General features: G+C 44.6%; 1 protein-coding gene and 1 long non-coding RNA gene across 4 annotated transcripts; one reads left to right on the forward strand and one right to left on the reverse strand.

Annotated features, from left to right (window-relative positions):
- Positions 1-9,826: 9,826 nt before the first annotated feature.
- Positions 9,827-14,457, reverse strand: LOC123425496 (GDSL esterase/lipase ACHE-like). Of its 3 annotated transcripts, none has more exons than XR_006621838.1 (6): positions 13,996-14,457; positions 11,317-11,529; positions 11,044-11,213; positions 10,710-10,980; positions 10,104-10,604; positions 9,827-10,017 (listed from the first exon to the last, which is right to left on the reverse strand). XR_006621838.1 is itself a non-coding variant. In XM_045109194.1 (5 exons), the coding sequence occupies exons 1-5, from the start codon at positions 14,258-14,260 to the stop codon at positions 10,336-10,338; spliced, it is 1,188 nt and encodes a 395-aa protein (XP_044965129.1). In that variant the 5' UTR covers positions 14,261-14,457; the 3' UTR covers positions 10,025-10,335. The 3 variants fall into 3 exon arrangements, 1 of the variants encoding a protein (XP_044965129.1); XR_006621839.1 differs by having other exon boundaries at positions 9,827-10,020; XM_045109194.1 differs by lacking the exon at positions 9,827-10,017 and having other exon boundaries at positions 10,025-10,604.
- Positions 14,458-18,122: 3,665 nt separating this feature from the next.
- On the forward strand, positions 18,123-21,460 carry LOC123425497. The gene is made up of 2 exons (XR_006621840.1): positions 18,123-19,277; positions 21,207-21,460. It is a non-coding gene; the product is annotated as an uncharacterized LOC123425497 (long non-coding RNA).
- Positions 21,461-27,132: the final 5,672 nt, after the last annotated feature.

Below are 27,132 nucleotides of genomic sequence, written 5' to 3' on the forward strand. Positions count from 1 at the left end.
ACACGAGAATGGGTACTAAAATGAAAAGCAGATATCTCACGTGAAAATATCAATGACATTGAACCAATATTGTGAAGTAAAATATTAACACCAAAAGAGCTAAGCTCTCTTCCTCATGATTAGTGTCAGCTTGCACTAAAAAGCATTATGCCACAACCTCCGGTCACTAACTTTGCACACAGAAATTAGTCTCTAAGAATAAAAGACACTGTAAGAAAAAAAAAAGGCCTGGATCGGCTCCTCAATTTCACACTGGAGACCCATAATGCCCGATATGTTATGTTTTCTTTAGTTCCACATCTCCACCAATACCTAGCAATCATATTGAAAGGTAACATCATGCCGTTGTTCCTCCTTCACAGGTCATACATGCCACATCCTAGAGAGCAAGTGTTTCAGCAAAAGGAGAGTTTGAAATATTTGAAGTAAAACACAATTTCTTAAAATGTAGAACCTAGTGAAGAATCTTGTTCCAAATTACAGTCTCACAGAAACACTAAAAAAGAGTTAAAAAAAGTTTTCTCCACTTGGCATGGATTGGACAGGAGTGTGCTATGTAACAATGAAGTCATTTATGTAGCGAACATTATCTAGGAAGTTTTCTTCCAAGTGCCGCATACCGGTCAAGATATCCGACAACCCCTTGATGAACATCGTCAATACATTTGCTCGGTCAAGTCCAGTTTTGGTAATCGAAGCCTATTTATCAAAAGAATGTTAATAGTAATAACATAAAAGCTGCACATGTGACTAAGTCAGTGGATTGTATATTTCTATAGTCGGCAAGAAATGACGTTGTCCAAGATTCCAAATAGCACGGCCATAAGTTAACCATTTTTAATATTTAATTTCAGATACAATGCGGGTTTTTGGACCTAGAGTGCCCGTAGCATCTCCAACAATTACAGTTTGGCATGTCACTGTGAAATACAAACATAGAGAGGTGAGGAGGGAAAATATATCAGGCAAAGTAGGTGGCGAGTAGATGTTAAGGAGGATGCAAGCAACAACAACATATTGGTTCTTTATTTTAGATTCAGGGATAAGATGCCTTCTGCAACGCAAAAGAGTTTTTCTGCCAGTCGTAGAGAATTATCGACACTATGTACTGTGAATAAAAACACATGAGAGGTTCTAAATTGACCCAAAGAATAAAAGAATGAGGAAATTGGGATTCGCGCAAACATATGTCAAGTTGACAAGCTAAAATCGGTCACTTGGATCACAGAATAATGTTCACTCAGCTTGAACCTAAAATAAAGAACCAAGATATTGTTATAATCCATGAAACATGCACATCATACCTCATTATTTTTGAAATCTGCCATTTGTATAGAATATCAGAGCTTAGACCTAGAACTTTACCTGGAGAATGGGGAGGATAGTGCCAGCATGAGCAGCCAAAAAAATTATTTTGGCATTGGGGAATATTATTTCTTCTGCTGAAACACACCAAGCGAGTAAACTATGTAAATTAGCACCAATGATAGCCAGTGGATCAAACAAAATATTCTAGACCGAACAACACTATGATTTAAAAGGCCCAATGTTGTAAATTTGATAAGAGAAGAACATCTTACCGTCCAATCCAAACACACCGAAAATGGAAAGAACAAAAAAATCTCAATCTCAATAAAGGGACCGACAACGGCTGCATCAAAGGAAAAAACTACACACTGGCGCCAAATATATTAATTGACTCACTCATTTATTACTTGACTGCGAACGAAATTTATTACTTGACTCACTCATTTGTATAGTTGCGCAACACCTAGAATGAAGCACCAGTAGCCGTTCTACACCTCACCAAGGACAAGGTCATAAGCATACACAAGATCACAATGACATAATTCTTAATTCGGACTTTGCATGCAAGGAGTCATGGTCTCATGGGTACCAAGATATAATATAATAGCAGAAGTTTCCTTGAAAAATAAATATAGCAGAAGTTTGAGCAAGAGAATAAAATACCACTACGTCCCCTTGATTTAGTTGAGCCTCTCCACTTCAATCTTCAATATCATCTTGCAGGTCACGTTGGCCATCTCATGGTACTTGGCGGCCTGCATACTGAGTCAACAAAGAAGGTGGGGATATTCATATGAAATCACAGAAAAGGAAGTAACATGGCCTCTGATGGTGCTTGAAGTGCATCCTTGCGCACATAACTAATACACTTCTCATATAAATCACCATTTTCACTAAAATTGCATTGCGTATGAATATTTATATGAAGTCATCTCATTGGAGATGTAGAAGGAAGAGGGATGCTCTCTACTTACCTCTTCCACGGTCTGCACCATCGTCGTGATCCTCCCTCCCTCTCTCTATCTCTCACTCTCTTGGTTGGCGCAAGGAACGGTGTGAGTGGAAATTGCTTTTATAGATCAAGATTTGCACTGCCGCACACCGTGCCATGCAGTGCGTGAAGGGTGGGGTACTTGGCGTGCTCAATGTGGTGCCAGTATCATGGATATAGGTTAGTTAGACGGTGAGCGTCCTCTCTGGTCATCGGGGTGCCGTCCTTGTCCCCTCGCGGTGAGAAGTGGCGGGGAAGAGCGGTGGGAGGAGCGGCGGGGAAGGCGATTGGCGGCAAGCGGCTGGAGGATCAACGGGGCAGGTGGTTAGCGACGAGCGGCCAAAGCTTTTGGTTTATACAAAGTTTATGAAGAAACTTGTATTTACAAGAAAGTGAGTGGGAGCACTATAGAATTTATGATAAGTATATGTCGATGACATATTGTTGATGGGAAATGATGTAGAATTTCTAGAAAGCATAAAGGGTTGTTTTAAAGGAGTTTTTCAAAGGAAAACCTCGATAAAGCTACTTAAATATTGGGCATCAAGGTCTATATAGATAGATCAAGATGCTTGATAAAACTTTCAATTAATACATACCTTGACAAGATTTTGAAGGAGTTCGCGTGTATTGTAAGGTGTGAATTTGAGTAAGACTCAAAACTCGACCGCGGCAGAAGAAAGAGAAAGGACGAAGGTCGTCCCCTATGCATTAGCCGTAGGCTCTATAGTATGTCATGTTGTGTACCGCACCTAGTGTGTGCCTTGCCATGAGTCAGTCAAGGGGTACAAGAATGATCCAGGAGTGGATTACTAGGCAGCGGTCAAAGTTACCCTTAGTAACTAGAGGACTAAGGAAATGTTTCTCGATTATGGAGGTGGTAAAAGAGTTCGTCGTAAAGGTTTACGTCGATGCAAGCTTTGATACCAAACTGGATGACTGTGAGTAGCAAACCGGATTCGTATAGTGGAGCCATCATTTGGAATAGTTCCAAGTGGAACGTGGTAGCAGCATCTAGAGCATGACATAGAGATTTGCAAAGTACACACGGATCTGAATGTTGCACACCCCTTGACTAAAACCTATCTCACAAGCAAAACATGATCAAACCCCAGAATTCATTGGGTGTTAATCATATGATGATGTGAATTATATTATTGACTCTAGTGCAAGTGGGATATTGTTGGAAATATGCCCTAGAGGCAATAATAAATTGGTTATTATCATTTTTCCTTGTTCATGATAATCGCTTATTATCCATGCTATAATTGTATTGATTGGAAACTCAGATACATGTGTGGATAGATGGACAACACAGAGTCCCTAGTAAGCCTCTACTAGAGTAGCTCGTTGATCAAAGATGGTTAAGGTTTCCTAACCATAGACATGAGTTGTCATTTAATAACATGATGGACAAGACCCAACCGTAAGCATAGCATGTGATCTAATCATTAAGTTTATTGATATTGCTTTCTACATATCAAGTATATGTTCCGAAGACCAAGAGATCATGCGACTCCATGACACTGGAGGAATGCCTTGTGTGTATCAAGCATCACAACGTAACTAGGTGATCATAAAGATGAACTATAGGTATCTCCGAGGGTGTCTGTTGGGTTGGCATGGATCGAGACTTGGATTTGTCACTCCGTATGACGGAAAGGTATCTCTGGGCCCACTCGGTAATACAACTTCACAACAAGATTTCAAGCAATGTGACTAAGGAGTTAGTCATAGGATATTGTATTACGTAACAAGTAAGGAGACTTTCTAATAACGATATTGAACTAGGTATGGAGATACCGCCGATCCAATCTCGGGCAAGTAACATACCACTCGACAAAGGGAACCGCATATGGATTGACTGAATCCTTGACATTGTGGTTCCACCAATAATGACCTTTGTGGAATATGTGGAACCAATATGGGCATCGAGGCCCCACTATTGGTTATTGACCAGAGAGGTGTGTCAGTCATGTCCACATGATTCTGGAACCCATAGGGCCCGGACGCTTAACGCTCGATTGACGCTAGAGTATTATTGGGATATGTACGTTGGTGACCGAATGTTGGTAGGAGTCTCGGATGAGATCCCGGACATCATGAGGAGTTCCGTAATGGTTCATAGGTAGAGATTTATATATGGGAGTCCTATTTTTCCTAACGGAGAAGTTTCGGGCATTACTAGTAGTGTACGGGGGTGCTGAAAAGGTTCCACGGTCCACCTACCTCGTGGACCCACATCGGTTGTAGGGGTGGCGCCCTAGACACCCTAGGCCAGGGGTACCAGTCCCTAGAGGTGAATTGGGCTTGGGGGCAAGAGTCCCAAAGGAACAAGGCACCCCCGAGGTGCCTTGGAGGAGGGGGACTCCTCCCTTCCTTGTGGAGGGAGGACTCCACCCTAGCCACCGGCCTTACTTGGAGGAGGGACCAACTACTACGACCTAACCCTGCCCCTTGCCTCCTATATATAGTAGAGGAGAGGGGGTGGATGGACACAACAATTTCCACGCCCTGCGGCCTCCCCACTCTCTCGTTCTTCCTTGTTCACAGTCCCGGAGGCGCTTGGCGAAGCCCTGCTGGGATTGCTCCACCACCATCTCCACCATGTCGTCGTGCTGGTTGGGATCCCATCTACTTCTCCTTCCTATCTTGCTGGATCAATAAGGAGGAGACATCATCGAGCCGCATGTGTGCTGAACGTGGAGGTGTCGTCCGTCCGGCGCTAGATCAGATCATATTGCGATTGGATCGTGAAGAGCACGACTAGATCAACCACATTATATGCACTTCGGCTTAGCAATCTACAAGGGTATGTAGATGCACTCCCCCTCCCGTAGGTGTTGATCTCCATAGATAGATCTTGGGTGCGCGTAGGATTTTTTTGTTTCCCATGCAATGTTCCCCAACAATACCATCATGATGCACACCTGCACGCTCTTGTGCCATTGGCTATCTGTCTATTTCCCCTTTGGTTGGACGGCCTTATTCTCGACGACACCTTCGTCATTATATGATGTTCCAACCATGATAAAAGTAAGCAATATATCCTTGTTTGAGCATATCAAGGAGTGGCCAGATTCTTATGGAATCAATTGACAAATATTTCAGGACTCCTCCGCATCTTATTTTTACAACTTGTATCATCTACATCCTTATCATTGATTGGTGAACTCATCCATAACTTTTCGGGTTGTTCTTTATGATGATTAACTTTATTTTTTCATGTTAAGCTCTGTGATGGTGAAATCAAGATAAATTTGATATGAAGTACATAATAGATGCACACTGTAAGGAATCAAAATTATGATTCGCTATCTGGTTGCAAACGATCACACCATGGATAAATTTGATATTAACTACACGTCGTATTGGATATTTTTAAAAGAAAACAGTCGAAACACTTCCTGCCAACTGCAGATTTCCACCTATACAAATTTAAGCATACCCCGCAACATACACAAAATTAAAATCCATGCTCGCAAGAGTGTAATATGAAAATATTTAAGTTTCAGCAATGAAATTTTGTAGATGAATTCTTAAATCATAAATTCAAGGCAAATTATAAGAGAGCGTAAGACTGTCAACTTAACTCCTAAGAAACTACAAAAAATTAACACATTTTATGTGTGGAATTTTCTAATGCATAGTTCATAGACAACTTGTAAAATAATATGAGTTCACACAAAGCAACATGCTTTAGACCTTCCGGGAAAGCTTTCAGTTTAGGGCAGGCTTGTATGTTCGGTGACTTAAGACAAGACACCAATATCCTTGGTCACCATATAAACTCCTTGAAACCAATATACGGATTTTAAGAAGTGCCTATGAACAAGTCCTTCGAATATAACTCAAGGCAACCACTATTTCATAGGGATTGTCATCAATTACCAAAACCACACAAGGAGAAATATGTTCTAACACGGGATGCATGTACAAATTAAGTTTTAAAACGGCTTATACAAGTGTGCATACTGAATTTGTTTCGACTGCCTAGTTAACATATTCTAAACCTCCATCAACAACATGAAAGGAGTTCAAGCAAGCAAAATACAAAATACACCATGGTCATTTAAGTCATATTTCCTTGTTCTTTGTGCACTCCAAGTTACTGGATACCTCAAATTGAAAACATGAAACAAAAGGAAATGTGCATCTCTATTCAAATTTTGAAAAAAATAGGGAATGAACACATTTCTTTCAGAACATGTTGATATACTATTTGTACCATCTCACTACAGCACATGACTGGATGCATTTATTAACTAATAACATGAGAACCACAAGCATGCATGGTTTCCGGCCAAAACATTTGTAGATGCATGCATAAATTGGGAACCAAAAAAATTAGTAGGAACAAATCGAATAGATACGCTTTAGTAAGCGCTTTAGATATGTGATATAATTCTATTAGATTCAAATCAAATGATAAGACATGTGATAATTGAGGAAATGAAACGAACCCCAAATTATGCCTCTCGTTATTGTCATGAGTGTTATGGCAGGTTGCAACTTGCAAGCGTGAGAGACCACGCTAAAGACAAAATTCCATTGAATACTCACATGTTTATAGCTTACAGCTATACAGATTCAAACCATTATATTAGTTGACTTGTATAACAACCAGATTACGGGCTCCTATTTTCAGTTGCAAGGGGATGATTTTAAATTGCAAAACAATTCTTGAGACGGTAGACCATATGTGAAGGAAAACTTTTCCGACGTACCCATTCGACGGCAGCGGCGAACCCGGCTACAATTAAACCTCAGACGCCTCTTATTCATTTAATGTGCTTCATCAACCCCTACATACAAAATTCAATCGTGAGCTCGTTAAGGCATTTCCATAAGCACTTGCCAATCACTAACAAAAAAAAATTACAAACTGGTGGAATGTTCATGATGTCGCACGAACACCCAACAGATTTCTACCAAAATAGAGATTGATCTACCAGAGGTATCATCGTTGTATCAAGGGACATGGGGTCGTCAAGAAAAAGTAATCTGCATACAACCAGAACAACCCACATGGAGGCCACCTAGGGCGGAGACTGAGGTAGGATGTAGTTTCTTCCACTTCATTGGACGGTGAGCGGAGGCCATGATGACAACTTTTCCACACAAAGGAATTTCTACATAAACACTCCCTCGTTACCCACCAAGAAAGCAAGCAGTCCCCACCGGTCTACCTGTCGACAAATACGAAAGACCAATTTCGAATAGAAAGGTAAAATAGTAATTGGGGATGGACGAGAGTGGGGTGGCCACACGATGGAGGCGACGACGACGACGCTTGGCGAGCGGTTCCAGTTCCCAGTGTAAAATAGATACCTGGGGGTTCGAACTCAAGATAAATTGTAGCGACAACAACACAATTACCACTAGGCCATCGAACGTCTAGTGCTTCGTAATTTGTTTTTTTGTTTTTACTTGTATCTTCAATCGCGAGAATCCTTTTGTTTTGGGAAGCTTAAAAAAAAATTCCAAGACGTTTTTTTCCCGGTTCGCTAGTCATTTTTGGGCGGTTTTATTCTGGTTTTCTTATTTCTTTTTTCCTTTTTTAAATGTTGTTCTTTTTTCATCGAATTTGTTCTTTTGTTTTTTTAAATGATGAACTGTTTTCAATTTTTTGCACTTTTTTCAAATTCGATGAATTGTTTTCAAATTTGATAAATTTTTCCAAACTCGATGAACTTTTTTTCCAAAACCGGTGAAGTTTTTTCAAATTCGGTGTATTTTTCAAAATCGATGAACTTTTTTTCCAAAACCGGTGAAGTTTTTTCAAATTCGGTGTATTTTTCAAAATCAATGAACTTTTTTCAAAATTGATGAACTCTTTTAAATTCGTTGAACTTTTTTCCAAAACCGGTGAAGTTTTTTCAAATTCGGTGAACTTTTTCAAAATTGATGTACTTTTTTCAAATTCGGTGAACTTTTTCAAAATTGATGTACTTTTTTCAAAATCAATGACCTTTTCTAAAATTAAAATTAAAATTTTCAAAATTCATGATTTTCTTGGGCTCTTGAATTTTTCAATTCTTTGTTTTTTTTTCTATTTGTTTTCCTTTTTTCAAAGTTAACAGTTGAAACTGATCAACTACGACCGAAACAGTGCTCGTGCAAGCGACCACGCGGAGCAAGTCGAGCGCTCGGAGCGAGCGAGCACCCCCGCTCATGTAACTGGGTCGGCCCAAAACCAAGCTACTGCAGGCGTTAGTTCCTGAATCGGGCGCCTACAGCGCCGATTAGGAGCTCCCTGGTTTTCTTGAGAGAGCGGGCGTCACACTAGTCATTTCGTGAGCTTGTGCGTTATATGGGCTATTCATGGCCATAGAGTGGTAATTAAAAAACTGAATGCTTGTGGGGGAGACTTTGAGGCTTGTGATTTCATATCAGAAACTAGAAGAAGAAATTACTAGCTCGGTCTTTTTTACTCCGCATGTAAGATTTGTGATGATTCAAATTTTGCACTCGCTCGGTCTTTTTTACTCCGCATGTAAGATTTGTGATGATTCAAATTTTGCAAAATTTGATGAAAGTTATTTTAAAAACTACCCACATCTACAATACCAAATATATAATATGAAAATACATTTCATAATGAATCTAATGATATTGATTTTGTATTTTAAATATTCATACTCTTTTTTCTATAAGTTTGGTCAAATTAGAGGTGCTTTGACTACAGACAAAACTTATATACAGACTAAAAGGACCGACAAGAGTACGAGCCTACGAGGCACATAGTTTAGCAAATATTAATAATAATATATATTTCTCTAGATTTCGATGGACATGTTTGGCTAGCTAAGCATCATGATGTTGTAACTATTCCTATGATCATTCACCGATAATGCAGCGTTTTACTCACAAGAAAAAAGTTGGTGGCTTCGACCATGGCCACACTCATTTTAATTCAATATGGTATTGATGTATGGGAGGTTGTGGATAATCACAGCTACAATTCAATTATGGGTAACCTTGACCAAGTACACTTTAATAAGCGAGTCCCAGACGACTATGGTTTACCCTCTTCTCGCCGTTGCTACCGCTTGTCCTCCCCGCCTTCGATAGCCTTTGAATCATGAAGGTGCGGAGGACCCTGGCCCCTCGCGCAGTAGGAGGGCTTTATCACGACAACGATATCTCCGGTCCCTTGGTATAAACAATATCTTCCACGCCCGATTCCCGTTTTGATGGTGCGTCTAGCGTGGTCAAAAGACGCGTGGGTATGTCTTCGTCGGATCTTGTGGGATTTAATCTGTGCTAATCTTCGATGGAATCTGGATCTGGTCTTTGTTTGTCTTTGATGATGTGTCTAGGTTTGATTATTTCAATCTACGCTTCTCTTCATCAGCAACTATTGATGTTCTAACGTCTTAGTCACGTGGGCCTTAGTACGACGATTTCCTTGTTGTCTACTAGAACAACTTTTCCCAGCTCTCACGAGGGATGGACGATGCTCTCGCGAGGGATAGACGATGACAACGACATGCCTTCGACTCACTTCGTATTTGTAGTCATCGCTAGGTGGTCTATTGACCTGAATGTATTTTTTGTTATTTCTGATGATTTTTGTACTATCCTGTCAAACAATGAATATCCAATTTTTTTAAAGGTTGCTCACAATTTATGGGCCAAAATAGATCGGCTTGCAAAAGCGAACAGCAACCGTCCACTCGTCCAGCATCAGCGAAGTATCCACCCTCCCTCAAGCCCTGCTGGTAATCAAAGTACTCACCTCAAACCACAACGAGATCAAAAGAATACAAGACTGCCCAGTGCCAACATGTTTCATGCTTACCGTTAGTGTCTATACCAAGAACTTTTACAGACTGTCTGAAGACAGGATATATGCATTGCGTTGCTCTTCCGTGTGATCCATTCCCATTCCCCTCTCCCCCCTATCACAAAAGGAAGCTGGTACGTTCTGTATAACTCAAGGGTGCTTCCACATTATACACTTACAGTGCAATCAGCACCAGCAGCACGAGCAGTGGCGGGGCGGCCAACCTGACCAACGACCCGCCTGTAGTTCACTGCCCTTTGCTCCGGCAAGCCTGCCTTAGGGGCACAGGCGGGTCCGAGAGCCCGCCGCTGACGATCTGATCAAAGACAAACTTGTTCGCCGCCTCAGTGAAGTGAATACCGTCCCAGCTCACTCTTCTTGACGGGTCGTCGCAGGACTTTCCAAGAACCACCCACTTCCCCTTCACCAGCACCTTCCCGCCGCAACCAACCTTCGGGTCAAAGTTGTACGGGCCAGCATCGTGCCCACAGCAGGTGAGCAGAGGGTCGTCGAAGCCTGTACACAAAATGGCAGCCTCAGCTTTCTCCGGGACACTAAGTACTCGAGTAGCAGCTACACATATGCATTTGTTCAATCAGCCATGGTGGCATGGTGCACTACCTAGATTGCTGGCTTGGCTGATCAGCTTGTACTTGGCGGCGTAGACGTCGACGTAGGTGAACGCGGCGTCAGGGTAGGTTTTCCGGAGACGGGCCACGGTTTCCTTCAGCCTCTGATTGAAGAGTTGCGCGACCTTGTTGTAGGTGACAGAGCAGCCAACATTGTCCTTTACCGCGGCAATGTCGGGGCGGTGAATGAGGGCGTAAGGCAGGCAGCCGATAGGACCTGTGCTGTGGATCCAGAAGTTTCTTCCTCCGAGCCCGTGCACACTCTGCAGATCAATTCTCCAGTCAGTTGTTCTTGGTCATGTGATGGTGATCTTTATAAGATGTACCTTGATTATTGAGGCGATCCTCTCCATGAGTTCAGGAATCGACGCTATGACTTGATCAGTGGTCATGTTTGCGAAGTAGCCCGCAGTGAGGTCGTTTTGGCCGATGTCGAAGGTGTAGAGCGCCTGGGTGAAGTACTCCGCCTTTGGCAGGAGCTCCCTATAGATGCCACCTACATACATGGAAAAAGATAAACAGAAGAGTGAGTGAATCTTCAATTCTGTGTACTAGGACTATGTACAAAGGTAGACGGAATCTGGTCTAGCTGTTACCACCTTTGTTGTTGTAAACAAACTGGCTTCTGTTGATGAACTGTTCGAATTCCCAGGACTGCACGTCCAAGGAGATGGGGCTGAATCCGGAGAGGAACAGGGATGTGTTCTGTCGGCTGATTGTCGAGCCGGCCGTTGCGAAATTGGCCCCCTGCGAGAAGTTGCTTCCTATTGAGTTGAGGTACGCACTTAGGTAAGGTATTCCCAGGTTTTCAGCTGCGGCATCAGGAAAAAAAGATAAAGTAAATTAGCACATTGCAATGTGGCAATATATATATAGTGATGAGTTCTAATTTCTGTCTCTACCCGTCCACTGAGCAGTCCTAGGACTTTTTTTAGTCCCAACTAAAAAGTCTCTACTCCCTATCCGTTTCTTTTCAGGGACTAAACATGGACTAGAGGTCATTAAATGACATGCAAAAAGATCATGTTACCTCTAATAATGTACTACTCCCTCCGTTCCTAAATATAAGTCTTTTAAGAGATTTCACAAGGTGTCTACATACGGAGCAAAATGAGTGAATCTACACTCTAAAATATGTCTATATACATCCGTATGTAGTTCACTAGTGGAACCTCTAAAAAGACTTATATTTAGGAACGGAGGGAATATAAGTTATTAAATAACATGTTAAAAGTAGGGGCAGTGTTGGAAAAGGTGTCAAAAAAGTTCCAAAATGTCCCTTCGGACTTCTTCCTTTAGCCCCAAATACCCCTTTTAGTCCCTAAAAGTCCCTCCTGTTTCTTTCACATGAGACTAAAAGGGACTTTTTTTTAGTTCCTAGAGCAAAAAGTCCCTGTAAAGAAACACCCCCTAAATATAGCACCAATCACTGCCATGTTTTGATTCCAACATTTTTTTATTTGTAGTGCTAGTTTTGGCAATAAATAGCTCGATTTAGCCTTTTCGTCGAAAAATAGTCGGTGACATCGTCTTCTTGAAGCAACTTGTAGTGCCGGTCCGCCTGCCGGATCAAGCTAGTGGCCCATTGCGTTCCACTAAGAATATTTAAAGCAAAGCATCCACACATACTCTGACACCGCAGTAAAAATCTTCTGCACCAATAATTAATGTATGGCGTCCTATATATAGTACGATCACGCTGCTCGCATTTGTTTTTTCGCTCCATTTTTCTAGCCACCTACCACCTTAAGCTTTGGGTTCCACTAACAGAAGATAACGGAACATAAGCAATCTAGGTCTTACTTAGGGAAGTATCGAATGCAAGGTCTCTAACTAGCCAACTAGGTGTCACCTAATGCTAACACCAAACAGAAAGTAAAATTGAATTGTTTGTAGGATTACGAAGTCTTGCACACTAGTAGCGTTCTTGGAATTACTTCTGAGTTTTTCTTTGTTTGATCAAACCATATGAAAACAAAATAGGATGTAAATGAATCCTCGGGGGAAAATATTAACCTACGAATGAGAAAACACACACATCGAAACCAAAGGTTTCAATCCTGCCAATTTCTCTGAAAACATTTTTAATCACAAGCAAATCAAAGAGACATTAATCTAACGTTTCTTTCTGTCCCTCTCAAATCAGCATCCCATTGTCAGAAAGTTAAACCAGCATCTCCGAAAGCCAAAAGAGTACCGGTGCACGATAGTCCTCTCCAGCTGCAACCCAACACAAAATAAAATCTTCCCGTGACGCTGGCATCGTTCGAGTGATGTTCCGCACATGCAGCTTGCTAGCCTTTTCGTCGGATTGCGCGCGATGGTGTCGGCAGCCATCGATGGCGTGCCGGGTCCTGGATGGAGGCATGGGCGTCGCATCATTGCCACGGCACGGGCGCTCGCACGCACGCGGCGGCGGTGCCAAAGTGCAGCTTGCTTCAGCCGTCCTCCTGCGGCGCATCGCCCAAGGCCGCCGCTTTCCGGCGATGGACTGATGCCCGGCCCGCCGTCGCCGGACAACCGCATCTTATTCAAGGCAGGATGTGGATTGAAATGGCCTTTCAGTCTCACATGTTCCGGAGCAACAAAAGGGATGTGCTGTAGGGTAGAAAGGTCTTGTTCTGCTTGGCCCTTTCAGGAGGCTGGAGGCATCCCTTCTTTTTTACTCTACACTCCAGTGAGTGACACAAAGTAGAACAAACAACATCGTAGGTGCAATAGAATAGTGCTCCAGCTACTTCGTCCGTCTTATAATATAAAATCGTTTCTAACACTACATTAATATAAAAAATGTTTTTATATTATGAAACGGAGGGTAGCATTTTGTTGCTCCAAGAGAGGTTCTTGATTAAGTTTTTACAAGCTAATTTTACTGTACTCCTGCAGGTTACTGCGTGTCTGCCAACTTTTATTCTCCTTCAGAAAACTCTGAGAAAGCGTACAACTACACTGTAGTAGTACATGGTTTTCTTCGCAGCTGCACCGCTACGTACGCATGGTACGAATTAAAGCTACATTTATTGGCTCCTGCAAGTGTAGGCGGTAGGTTTTGGCCATAACAGCCCCGTGTGCAGCCGTGCAAGAAGAACCGAAGGATAGATCGAGCGGGTGAAAAGTAACAAAAAAAGATCCACGGTAGTACAGCGACTTTGAAGGGCTTCTGACAGTACTGAAGGTAGTCCTCAAATAAAAAAAAACAGTACTGAAGGTAGTCCTCAAATAAAATAAAAAACAGTACTGAAGGTGCTTGCGCGAGCCAAGACGCGGTACGTACGTACCGATGAAGTCGACGACGAGGCGGCCGTCGCAGTAGCGGCCGGCGGGCATGCCGAAGAAGGTCCTGCCGTTGGGCGGCGGCGCGGCGCCGAAGGCCGCCGACAGCCCGCCCGTGTCCGAGTTGGAGTCCCCGAAGTTGAACACGGCCGGGAAGTGGCAGTCAGCGCCCGCGCCCACGCCCGCGGAGGCCTGCAGCAGCAGGAACACGAGCGGCAGCAGCGCCGCGGCTCCGGCCGTGGCGGTGCGGCCAGAGCCAGCATACGCCATTCCGTGGGTCAGGTGAGCGTGACGCAGTGAGAGAAGGAGTGCGCGCGGGCGGGCGGGCGGGGAGGACGGGGCGCCGGCTGCAGCGGGGTGGTGGGGTTTTGAGGCGGTCGCGGGATGGATGGATGGGTGGATCGGCGGATGGAGATGGGCGTGAGCCCGAATGCGGGGCGCGGTGCCGCGGCCGATAGCGATAGGGGGCGTGCGTGGTGGGGGTGACCGGTGAGTCGGTGATATGACTGCGCCTGCGCGGATGGGATTGGAACGCTGCGTCCGTGGCGTCTGTTCTGTTGAACTGTTGGTGGATTGCGTTACCGTACGTTACGCAAATTCATCGCAAGAAACGTTGCGTGTATAGTACTTACATACACCGATACACGGGGTGACGGTGCTCACGGGCGCGCCAGTCCGTCCGCCCTCGTGGTCCGGCGCGGGATTCGAGGGTGTTCGTTTGCTGTTGGCTCGTGGTTATCTTCTCTTGTGCTCCGAGAAGTGGAGCTTGTGACGCTACGCTCTAGATATGGGCTAGGCTCTTCTTTTTTCCTTTTTTATTTGGCCAGTATTTGGCGCCGGTCGACCGGTCCAGCTTTGGGCCGGTCAAACCATGTGCGTCCGATTTGGCATCTCTCAGCCATCTGATCTGGTCAACGCCATCCTTTACTTTTTTTTAGGACGAAAGGAAAAAAGAGAAAGCAAGGAATGCACGTGTTGAGGTGCGAGGATGTTTTTGGTTGGCATAGTAAGCTTGTCACTATTTGCATATCCTAAGCCTGTCACGAGTTTGACTCATTTAATGGCATGTACACTTATGGCCAGTGATGAATTTTGGAAGAAAATGAATCGAGGGTTCAATGTCAAATGTGTGTATAAAAAGTTAAAACCTTTCGATATTTTTGTCTAAATAAGATGAAAAAAATATAGTATGGTAGTAAATTTTCTTTTCTAACTTTTGAAGGAAGGGCTCGAGCCTGTCGAAGCCCGTGCTAGATTCACCACTACTTATGGCAAGAATTTTTGTATGCAAACTAGACTCCAACTCGAGAAAATGTGACATGATGATATCAAGTGTGACAAAGAGTGATGCCAACTTTGATAGTGTAACCTTAGGCCCGTGTAGCAAAAAAACTATGGCAAATAGTGATGAACATAATATAGATCAATTAGAAACAAATTATTATATATATTTATTTGGCTCACTCGGATGGAACCGTGCCCTTCTCCCTCCTTGGGAACCGTGCCGTCGAGGCAATTTACCTCTCCTCACCCTCCTTCCTCCCCACCCACCTCCATTACTGTGCCTCCCCTAAACCCACCCAATCCATTCATCGAGCAGCATGGTAGGAGTTCGTCGTCGTAGGATCAGGGTCCACCGGCGACGAGGGTGGCCGAGCCGGTACCGTTGTTGCTTCATGTAGCGTTGTCGCCTTTGCCAATCGAATTGAACTTGCCGAAAGCGCGTAGGGAGATGTTGTTGGGGATATGCCCCACGGTATGACCCGGCTGTCAAGTAGGCGGCTCATGAATAGGTTCATTGTATGGCCCGCGAAAGCCCCGAAGTTCAAAGCCCATGAGGCAGCTCATCAAGGAAGGCCGGCTTGTGGATTAGTACTTGGCGAGCCGGCTCATGGAGGGAGTCATAAGGAATTTCCTTTACTGGAAAGACAAGGCAAGGAGAAATAGACTAGGTCACGGGTTGTTTTACGACTCAGGTTCTATTATAACTTCAGGGTCTTAACCTATATATATATAAAAGGGACCCCCTGAGGTCGGAAGACTAAGTAAGAAACCCTGAGAGCTAAGTTAGCGATTCCGCACCGTAATCGAGATTACCATCATTAATAACACACAAAGCAGGACATAGGCTTTTACCTCCATCAAAGGGGCCGAACCTGGGTAAACCCTTGTCTCTCGTTCTCGATCAGCCCCATCCAAGCAACCACCTAGTTGCAATGGCTCCTAGACTTAGTCCTCTCGCTAGGACATCTCCCGGGACAAAACCACGACAGTTGGCTTCCACCATGGGGATAACGCACGGTGGTATTGAGTTCTTGGAGGAAGTTCTTCGAGGGATCGAGGGATATGCGATCGGTCGGATGCCCAAGAGTCATCGTGGCAAGCTCTACATCAATGATTCAGGCTAGGGTCTCGAGGCCGGCTCAATCGAGTACACGTACTGAGTCCCCTTTGGCAAGATCCACATCTTCATCGGCAAGATCGGCGAGTCACGACCCGAGCCGGAGATCCGCATCAACATCGTCGAGCCGGCTCGGCGCACCCAACCCGGTGAGGTTCAAACCGGTTGGAATCATGTCTTCGTCGGCTTCACTCATAGAATCCACCTTGCACATAACTCTACGGCTAGCGAAGATACTCTCTTCTATTCTGTAACACCCCAAAACTTTCACCATGTTTTTATTAATTAAAAATTTGCCAAGAATAATACTTTTTTATTCTTTGTTGGTTTTAGCACCATCCTTCTTCTTTAAATTCTAAAAAACTCCCTTCAAATAGAAAATCTTGAAAACTATTGTGGGACTTGAATATTTTATTTAAAAGCATTTCATTCATTTTTAGAACTCAACAATAAATATTTTTGCCAAGCTTTATTTCTTTAAAATGACATTTTCATTCTTTTAAGGGCCTCTATTGCACTACAACCATTTTAAATATCCTTTTAAAAATTCCACAAAAAATTGGAGATGTCATGTGATGCCTATAAATCACCTTTATGCAAAAAATCATCTTGGCCTTTTGAAATATTTGAGAAAAACATCCTCGTTTCTATTATGTTCTAGTTTAGTAGTTTGAAGTGCAACCCTATTTTATTTTGCTCTAATGACCATGATATTTTTCCTACTCTTAGTACTCCCTACTAAACGCTTAAGACCAAGAGTTTAGCCCCATCAGAATATTTCAAGTCCATGAAATAATCCCTTGTAGTTTCTCTCTAGAAATGTTTTCTCCAAAGCTTGCATTACCAAGTTTCCCTTTTAGCCAAACCAACCATAACACCTTTGCGAGCAGCTAAAGAGACCCCATCTTGGAAATGTTGGTCCCCAACAGAAACCCCTAGATCCCCCTAGCATTCTGTCAAAAAACCGTGGGCATGATAAGATTTACCAATCTCAAAAGATTGCATAGTAGACCAGCTCCTATGACCAAACCAGCATGTCCTAGACCTCCACGAGGACACTTATAACCACCCTGCCAAAAGCTTAGTTGTAACACCCCAAAAAATTCTCCATATTTTTATTAATTAAAATTTTGCCAAGCAATTAAATAATTAATTTCTGCATTTTCTGTTAGTACTAGAATCACCCCTTTTTCCATAAATTCTTAGATTGTGTCCCTCCATATAGAAGCTTTTGAAAAATATTATGGGAATTGGATGTTTGATTTTAAAAATATTTTCATTCCTTTTTTGAATTCAAAAAGAAATACTTTTTGCCCATCTCTAATTCTTTAAAATGACATTTTTCATTCTTTAAAGGGCCTCCATTTCACTACAACTCCTTTAAGTATTTCTTTAGTATTCCACCAAAATTCGGAGATGTCAAGTGATGCATGTAGATCACTTTTATGAAAAAACACTTCTTGTTATTTTGAAATATTTGAGCAAAACATCATCATTTTTATTCTGGTTTAGTTTAGTGATTTAAACTACAACCCTAGTTTATTTGGCTCTAACAACCCTTTTACTGCTTGTAGTCCAACCTACCAAACCCGTAAGTCCAAAAGATTAGAGCCATTGGAGTATTTCTTGCCCATGATATAATGCCCTATAGTTTTTGTGCAAAATTATTTTTCTTCATAAATTGCACTAACAAGTTTCTATTTTTCCCAAACTAACCCCACCACCATTGCCACCATCTAAAGAGGCCCCAGATTAGAGAGTTTGGCCACCAGTAAAACCTTTTGGATGCATATAGCATTCTGTCGACCACCTTAAGTGCATGGCCAGAATTGGCATGGTTTTACTATTACATTATGGACCTGCTCCTATAACCAAAACAGAATGTCCCACAACCCACCCTTCCCCTCTAGAGTAACCCTGTGAAGTCTCAAATGTATTGGAGCCCCCTTGAATGCTCTGTCAATTCGTCGAGCACCTTGGGCGCGTGCCGAGAGCGCGCATATTGCATGCGTCGTGCCCGAGCCGTCGCGTACACCTACCCCCGCGCCCCAACCTTTCCCGCCTTGCAGAGTCACGCCGCACCCCTTCCCCCTTGCTAAGCGTCGTCGACAGACCCCCTCGTGCTGCCGAGAGCCGTCGTTGTAGCTGCCTTGGCGGCTAGCCGCCAACCGCGTCCGCTCTGTGCCATGGCAGCGCCGGACAGCCTCTCCCAGCTCGCGAGCTCCCCCACGAAGTAGTGCTCAGTTCGTCCGCAAGCTCCCGCCGCCTTGTAGAGCCTTGCCACGTCGCCCCTCCGCCTATGACAGCTGTGCTGACGATCTTATCCTCGGACAGCCGCGGGAACTGACCTCCCCGGCTATAAAAGGACCCCTCGACCCCTTTTTGCAACCAGAGCCGCCCCCTGCACCTCTCCTTTGAACCCCTGAAGCAACCATGCCATCACAGGAGCTCGTCTCGCTCGCTTCCGTCCGAGACGTCCGCTAGAGCCCTCCGGTTAAATCCGTCGAAACCAAGACCCCTGTCGCCCCGCTATCCTTGCTATTAGTGTCCCTGTGGTCACGCAAAACCGTTCCCCTCTCCACTTTCATCTGAAAGAGCACACCACCGGAACCCCTATACCTCCCCAAAGCCACTGTCCGCCAAAGAACGCATCCCCAGCAACACTGGGATCCCCTCGGTCTCGGACCCCCTGATCGCATAGGTGGCCTCAACTCCTCAAGATCTTCCACCATTCGCCGGCGAGGATTGTTGGAGCCCCGCCTATGTCCAGACGCGAGGAAGAGGGATGCGGGCGACTAGTCAAACCTGACTGGTGGACCCACAAACCCACGGTGAGTGAGACAGAGGTCATACCGATTCGTCCGAAGTGGAGGCGCATTCAGCAAAGTACGTTTTCCCTGATAAAAGCGTATTGCCTCCGAACCGTTTTCCTTTTCTGTGTTTTATTTAAAAACAATTTTGACCCTAAGTTTGATCGACACTAGTTTTTAAACTATAACTTCAAATGATTTGATTCTTTTTCCCTCCTCCTTCAAATCTCCCCTAGTTTATTTTAGTTATTATTTGAAAACTTTCCAAACAACTTTTCAATACTATTTTGGGATTGTGTGTTGGTTCAGATATTTTCCTACCCTTTTGCATACTCAAGGCAAGCATCTTGAACATAGATAAGTTTTAGTTGAGTGATTATTTGTAGTGGTGTTTGATCTGCATGGTTATGGAGTTGAAATGAGCATTTTATATGACGATATTTCATGCTTTCTATTAGTATTGAAGACTTCATTTCTATTAAACATGAACTGCATGTCATAGTAGCCAACCTTCATGTCATTCGTACCGATGCCAATGAGATGAAATCCGGAGAAAGGTTATGTCTCTGGTAGAGACGACCATGAGATGGATATCCCGTTGTGACGGGGATGATCCACGAAGGCATGATGGGGCATGATAGGAGTGACTCTATCAGATTTTGGTGAAGCAAATATGTTGGGCTAATGATGAAGGGAATGCATAAACCTCTTGAGTCGATCGTAGATCGAGTCTGGCTCCAGTAACCTCCATACTTGTTTCATACTACCACATGTCCCTGTCGCAAGTAGGGTACGGTTTAGTAAGTCGTCAACTCCTTTCTTGGCACACACCATTCAGAGAGGCCATAGTGAAAGATACCAGTGGCCCCTGGTAGGCATGTCACTTGGTCCGGGGGCATGGATGTTCCGGTTGGACCGAGGGGGTAGCACTTTGGTTTTGCGCGCGTTATAAATATTGTGATCCCATGCTATTAGAGATTGTGGTTTCCCCACTTAGAGTTTGGCTTAACGATTGTTGTGGGTGATTCTAGGCATCAGGAAGTTAAACTAGTGTGCGTGGGTTAGGTGTGTTTTCAACTCAAAGACCGTAATTGGAATTGGTTGACAACTGGTTGACTAAGGAAATCCATTACACGTGGATAAAGAGTACACCCTCTGCAAAGTTTTATATCTATTTGGATAGCCATGTCTGTGGTTAAGAACTAGAGTGTGGGATAGGTCAAGTGTCGGTCTTCGGAGGAAATTAATTAACTACGAGGATAATCCTGAATCATGTTGGATGATCATATTTATATTGTTATGGACTAACCTCTTCTTGTATATGCAATTTGAATGTCCCTGGGATGGTTCTACCTCTTGGATATTCATTGTTATGATTATATTATAAGCCCTCTATGTGGCGTCGCTCATACGCCCAACTGTGGCATGCAAGCTATTATTTACTCATTGATATTATAAGCCCTTTATGTGACATTGCATAGACGCCCGACTGCGGCATGCATGCTATTAATTTCTGATTGATATTATAAGCCCTTTATGAGGTGTCACTTAGACGCCCGAGTGTGGCATGCATGTCATTACCTTATTTAAGAGCCCTTTTCATGGTGTCGCTCTAGACGCCTGACTGTGGCAACTCTTATTATTCTCTTATGAGCCCTTTATGTGGCGTCGCTCGGATGCCCGACTAAGGCATGTTGTATATTTTGATCCTTTTGAGGTATTGCTTTAGACACCCGATTGGACTATTTTATGTTCATGGAATTTTTGGGAGGTCTAACGCCCGATGTTCCATGTTATTTTCTTTCATTGATTGCTTATTAAATTTTTCAATATGGATAAATTACGTACTTGCTTGCATTTATAAATTCATCATATGACTGACTGAATACTCGTGAATAATTTTCAGTGCATATTAATCACGTGTTCTTTTATGTGTGTTTTCATGATGTTTGAGAGTACATTCAAACATACTCACTGGCTTGTCCCTGGCTATTGTCTTGGCCAGATTGCGTATTTGGAGAGGAGCACTATGATGACAACCCTAGAACCTAGGCACCGAAGATAGCAGCCGTGCGACATAAGAGTTATCTAGGTCATTTGTTCCTGTGGGAAATGGAGTCCCATAGACGCTGGAGATCTGCAAACCGCTTCCGCCATCAGCCACTAGAAAACTTGTTGTACCCATAGACCGTCATGGTCTAGTACCCAAAAAATACATTTGCTTTGATATTTTGTATCAAGGATGTGTGCACCACCTAACATTATTCCTCGGGCTAGTGAGCACAATGGTCATTTACTGGGAAATTTATATCTTGGGAAACCGGCCTCATAACCTTGGTATCAGAGCCAGACTGAACATTAGCTAATCCTATCTTAGCTAGGTCAATAAACCATAGGTAACCACCCACGCAAACAGTATCCTACCCACAACCAAGCCTACCCTAACCAATAGCATGTATAGTGAGAACCGACACCTTTTGGCAGTCGCTACCCAACCTATATGACTAGCCCAGTGGTGACACGCTCGTGACCGACCCTTGAGTTGTCTCATATGCAAGCATGCAAGAAAATACTTCGTTCCTTTTCTATAAAGTGAATGATTGCCCCAACCCATCACACCACAGCCACTCCCAAAAGCCCAAATCACCAAGATGTCGGGCCCCGTTGCCCACACCGAGACCACGACATATGAGCATGGAGGTTTTGTAACCATCCTTGCCAACCTCACACGTCGTGCCTTTGCATTAGAAGAACCCCAGAGTATGTTGTGTACCAAGAGCACACGGGTGATGCCATCCGTCACTTATGGGCCACGGTGCACATCTACAACAGTGGTATCTCACCAGAGCGCCCCTACCTATTCACCGGAAGGTCAACTTACTATGAGCCACAAGCCATCAAGCTAGCAGCTCGAGAGGCTATAGTTCAACTCTGGCACCTTTCGCTCAGGGTTAACTGTCGCTCATTCTCCTACTACCTTAGCCGCGAAGGTTATAGTCGGCCACCTGAAGTCACCAACAGAGAAAATGAGACGGACTTCACACTGTTACATCTTGTGTGCTTCATAAGAGCGCAAGAGGCACTGTACGAGCATGTCACCCTCGACCTGATTGCAGTTCGCGGAGAGCTATCTCGCCAAACCCCAAGGAGAAGAGAAGCGGAGCCCGACGCCACCAACCCAGTAGTGTTTTTCGGAAGATCTATCGAGCCCTTGAGGTCTACCCCTGCCGCCGACCACAATCATGCGCATATCTCCCTTGAGCAGCTTTGTCACATCTTGGGGTTTTTCTCCAACGGGGCGGTAGCCACAACACCCAGCAATGGACGTCATCTCTACCGCAGCCTTGTATCCACGCATCCTACCCCACGCAACCATGACACCGTAGTCCCAGAAGCCTCGACATGTGCCAGACCTACTCGACTGGACGTCAATGAAGTAGACTAAGCCATAACCCAACCCTAATATTCCCTCGCCAAGTAATATTATGAGCTGGTATTATCATGAATAAATTGGCACACTGTTTGTGTGCCATTATTTTTAATAGTACCGCTTGTGGACATGCGTACAACATTTGACTATTTAATAAAACTTGTGCGTAACCACCAGGAGCCAACCCCAACCGATAACCATAGTAATATGTCACATTTTGTGAATTAGAGCAGAACCGACCACCAAGATTGACCCAACCTGAAGCGTGTGCCCTAACCCAGCCCTATATAAGAAGTCACCAAGTGGCCCCCCAGTGCCCTCACCTTGTGCACCGCCTTCACAACCGTTTTCCCCATGTCACATCAAGGGAGTTACCTGAGAAAACCGGATGAAACTCTGGGTAGTTTTGTTATGATATTGCGGGATTTTACCGGTAGTACCATGGGTTCTCCCCACCCATCCCAATACAAGTTGTTCAAATCGAGGACCACTTCCACCGTCTCGAAGTATTGGGGAGTTGTGCACACCCCCCTAGTGAGCCCCAACCAAGACCCTACGAAGTCTCCTTCATCGGGAAATCTATGCCCACTCCGGAAATGGCCATAGAGGTTGCTGCCTACGAAGCAATTACTCGCCTTCGATTTGCAGTACACCTATGCCAGTGAACGGGTGTATTATTATTTTTCGAGCCGTGCAACACCCGGAGAAGCAACATATTTTCCCGGCACCCGAGCAGAGAGATCCCGTGTTAATCAAGCTTGTGTAGTATGCCATCGCTCAAGAGCGTTTGACCCGCCAAGTGATGGATTTTCTCCACACCCTTGCTGTTATGAATCCTCACATTGCTATTTGCAGACCTCTCAGGCTAGACCAAGAAGGACACATTATGCGAGTCCTCCAGCTGCTGTCCTCTGAGGACGAAAGACATATTCCACCGTTGGGAATATTTCCATGTGACCTTTAGATTTTTGCTTGTTCCGTAGACGCCATGCTTGTATTCGTTAGCCTAGCGTTTGATTGTGTGACATGATATATGTGCCTTGTTTTATAATTTACCCTATGCATATGTTATGCTGATTACAATTGTTTTGTTGCTGTGATTTATAAATGGATTGTTTTTCTTTGTAGCAACCCCCCGAGTGAGATTTTCTTAAATACCACTACCACAAAACTTTTTCCAATATAAAATAGACATGCATGCCATTGCGTCATCCGACTCACAACCACACCCACTCTACCACATGCACCCACAAACACATTTAACACCTAACTAATTGCCTCGCTAGTACACCATAGTTTCATGGAAGGAAACAATTGTGGCTATTTTATTTTTGCAGAGTTGCTGCTAGCACACTAGCACCCACTCGTGCACAATACATATGCCTAGTCATCATGGTCACCGCCGCTACGGAGAGCCACCACTCGAGCAGTAGGATCGCGACGATCATCGTGGATGATCGTGCATAGCAGCATTGAGAGCCCAATCAATGCTGCCTTCGCTCTAACCAGGAGGATCGCAAGCCACACTCGAAGCGTGTACTCCATTAGAGCCCCACCTTGAGTTCATCCACGCAGAAAGGAAGGAGGAGGAAAAATAAGGAGTGAGGCCAGATGTGTGGAAGAAGAGAGGAACGACGTGGTCGTTTTATAGCCCGGGTTTGGTGTACGGTGGGCGAAGTCCACGAGCGCCACTCGTCACTCGATCTTCGGTGTTCGGAGGCGAATCTGCGAGCAGTGCTGACACGACATTGGCCCGCGAGGTGAGTGCACGCTGCACCGAGAGCTAACACGTCATGCACTACCGTAGTATGGCCCTAAGTGCCCTACGCGCTAGTTGCCACATGAGGGGAAAGCTCGGAAAGCTCACGAGAGAGGGAAGGAAGAGGAGAGCCGGAGGAAGAAGAAGAGACTCATAGTGGGCCCTGAGTCCACCTATCAGCTAGAAAGAGCACTGTACACTTGGATACGACAAGCACAATTTGGATTTAGAGAAATCTTTTTTTGCAAAAATTGTTGTAGCCCTAAGTAGCAACGTCTCGATTGCCGAGTCATAGATTTTGTTCACAACACCAATATAACACCACGGTTGCCCCAATTATTAGCATTTTCACTCTAACCACGTTGGACCGCATTTTTGAATATTGAGTTTTCATATTATTACCGCAGTAAGGTAGGAGTAAAAAAAATTGCAACCACCTTAGCAAATCTCGGGGACGAGATTTTTCTTAAGGCGGGTAGTTTTGCAACACCCCAAAAAATTTCTCCATGTTTTTATTAATTAAATTTTTGCCAAGGAATTACATAATTAATTTCTGGATTTTCAGTTAGTATTATACCACCCCTTTTTCATCAATTCTCACATTCTCTCCCTCCATAGAGAAGCTTTTAAAAATATTGTGGGAATTAGATGTTTGATTTTAAAAATATTTTAATTTAATTTTTGAATTCAAAAATAAATATTTTTACCCCATCTCTAATTCTTTGAAATGGCATTTTTCATTCCTTAAAGGCCCTCCATTTCAGTACAACCCCTTTAAGTATTTCTTTAAAAATTCCACCAAAATTTGGAGATGTCAAGTGATGCATGTAGACAACTTTTATGCAAAAACACTTCTTGTTATTTTGAAATATTTGAGCAAAACATCTTCATTTCTGTTCTTGTCCAATTTAGTGATTTTAACTACAACCCTATTTTATTTGGCTCTAACAGCATTGAAACTTTTACTGCTTGTAGTCCAACCTACCAAACCCTTAAGTCCAAGAGATTAGAGCCATTGGAGTATTTCTAGCTCATGATATAATGCCCTCTAGTTTCTGTCCAAAATTGTTTTTCTTCAGAAATTGCACTAGCAAGTTTCTATTTTTCCCAAACTAATCCCATCATCATTGCGAGCTTCTAAACATACCCCATACTGGAGAATTTGGACACCAGTAAAACCATTTTGATGCCTATAGCATTCTGTCGAGCACCTTAAGTGCATGGCCAGAATTGGCATGGTTTTAAGATTACATTATAGACCTGCTCTTGCCCTCTAGACAGAATGTCCCACAACCGTCCCTTGCCCTCTAGACTAACCGTGTGAAGTCTAAAATGCATTGGAGCCCCTGGAATGCTCTATCAATTTGTCGAGCACCTTGGGTGCGTGTCGGATTTCGGGCTCCGCAAAACCCTAAGGATTCGAACTCAGGGGCATGTGTGAAGATCTCTAGCGGCCTAACCTCGCCCAACTCTCTACTTGATGGGAACGACGATGAACTCACTCGACGGTGAGGGAAACACAGAACACAACAGTTTACCCGGGTTCGGGCCGCTGCGAAGCGTAAAACCCTACTCCTGCTTCGGTGGATTGCCTCTCGTGGAGGTTGGTGGATGAACTAGTACAGTGCTTGGGCGCCTCTGGAGGCTGGAGGACCTTGTGGAGTGCTAGTGGGTGAATAGGTGGTTCCGTAATCGGATCTCTTCTACGAAGCAACATATCCTCTATTTATAGTGGCGGCCCCGGTTCTCTTCCCTTATCGCTTCGGCGGGAAGGGATCCCACAGTGGCCAATTTTGAAGGGGAACAAGGGAACATGCTCCCCTGCCTAAAGGTGGTCTTCACGTGCAAAGTAGCTGCGAGCGTTGCAAGGGATGGCCCTGGGATGACGTCCGTCCTGCCAGCGGGCGGCCAGGGTCCTGTTGCTTCAGAATGGAAACCTTTAAGAGATGCTTTGGGGAACCTACGTTCGTCCTCGCCCCCTTTGCACCAAAGGGGAAACTGCTCTGCTCTGATGTCTGCTGCTCGCATGTCCTTCCCTTGCGTCACGCTTGACTCGTGAGGCCGGGCCTTGCCTCGGAATATCCGCTGCCCCGGAGGGGTCCTGAGGAGGCCCCTGCGGGTCTTGATGCTCCTCCTCCTCGCGTGCTTGGCCCCTCGCGAGGGCCTTGTCCTGAGCGACGTCGGGCCCATTGGCTTTAGGTCGATGAAGTGGGCCAACCTTGGGCCGCACGTAGACAGGTTTGGGTACCCCCATTCCCACGACGCCGACCGTGCGTGCCGAGAGCATGTCCAGAGCATGCATATTGCATGCGCCGCGCCTGTGCCACCGCATCCACCTACCCCTATGACCCGACCTTTCGCAGCTTGTAGAGCCGCTCCACGCCCCTTCCTCCTTGCTAACCATCGCCGACAGACCCCCCCCCCGGCGTTGCCGAGAGCTGCCGCTGTAGCCACCTTGGCGGCTAGCCACCGACCGCGTCTGCTCTCGCGAGCTCACCCCTGGAGCAGTCCTCCGTTGGTCCACAACCTCACGTCGCCTTCCATAGCCTTTCCACGTCACCCCTCCACCTGTCACGGTCGCACCTGCGATCTTATCCTCGGGCAGCCGCGACAACCGACTTCCCCGGCTATAAAAGGACCCCTTGAATCCCTTTCTGCAAACAGAGCCACCCCATGCACCTCTCCTTTCAACCCCTAAAGGAACGAGACCACCACAGGAGTTCGTCTCCCTTGTTTCCATCC

The sequence above is a fragment of the Hordeum vulgare genome, chromosome 2H (assembly GCF_904849725.1).
Source record: "Hordeum vulgare subsp. vulgare chromosome 2H, MorexV3_pseudomolecules_assembly, whole genome shotgun sequence".
Classification (NCBI taxonomy): Eukaryota; Viridiplantae; Streptophyta; class Magnoliopsida; order Poales; family Poaceae; genus Hordeum; species Hordeum vulgare.

What these genes read in the sequence shown, in the direction of transcription:
- LOC123425496 (XM_045109194.1), bottom strand. Translation starts at nt 14,260, where the DNA reads ATGGCGTATGCTGGCTCTGGCCGCACCGCCACGGCCGGAGCCGCGGCG. An exon ending in GTTTGTTTACAACAACAAAG is followed by an intron (nt 11,214 to 11,316) that starts GTGGTAACAGCT and finishes CCATGTATGTAG; the next exon opens with GTGGCATCTATAGGGAGCTC. An exon ending in GGATCGCCTCAATAATCAAG is followed by an intron (nt 10,981 to 11,043) that starts GTACATCTTATA and finishes ATTGATCTGCAG; the next exon opens with AGTGTGCACGGGCTCGGAGG.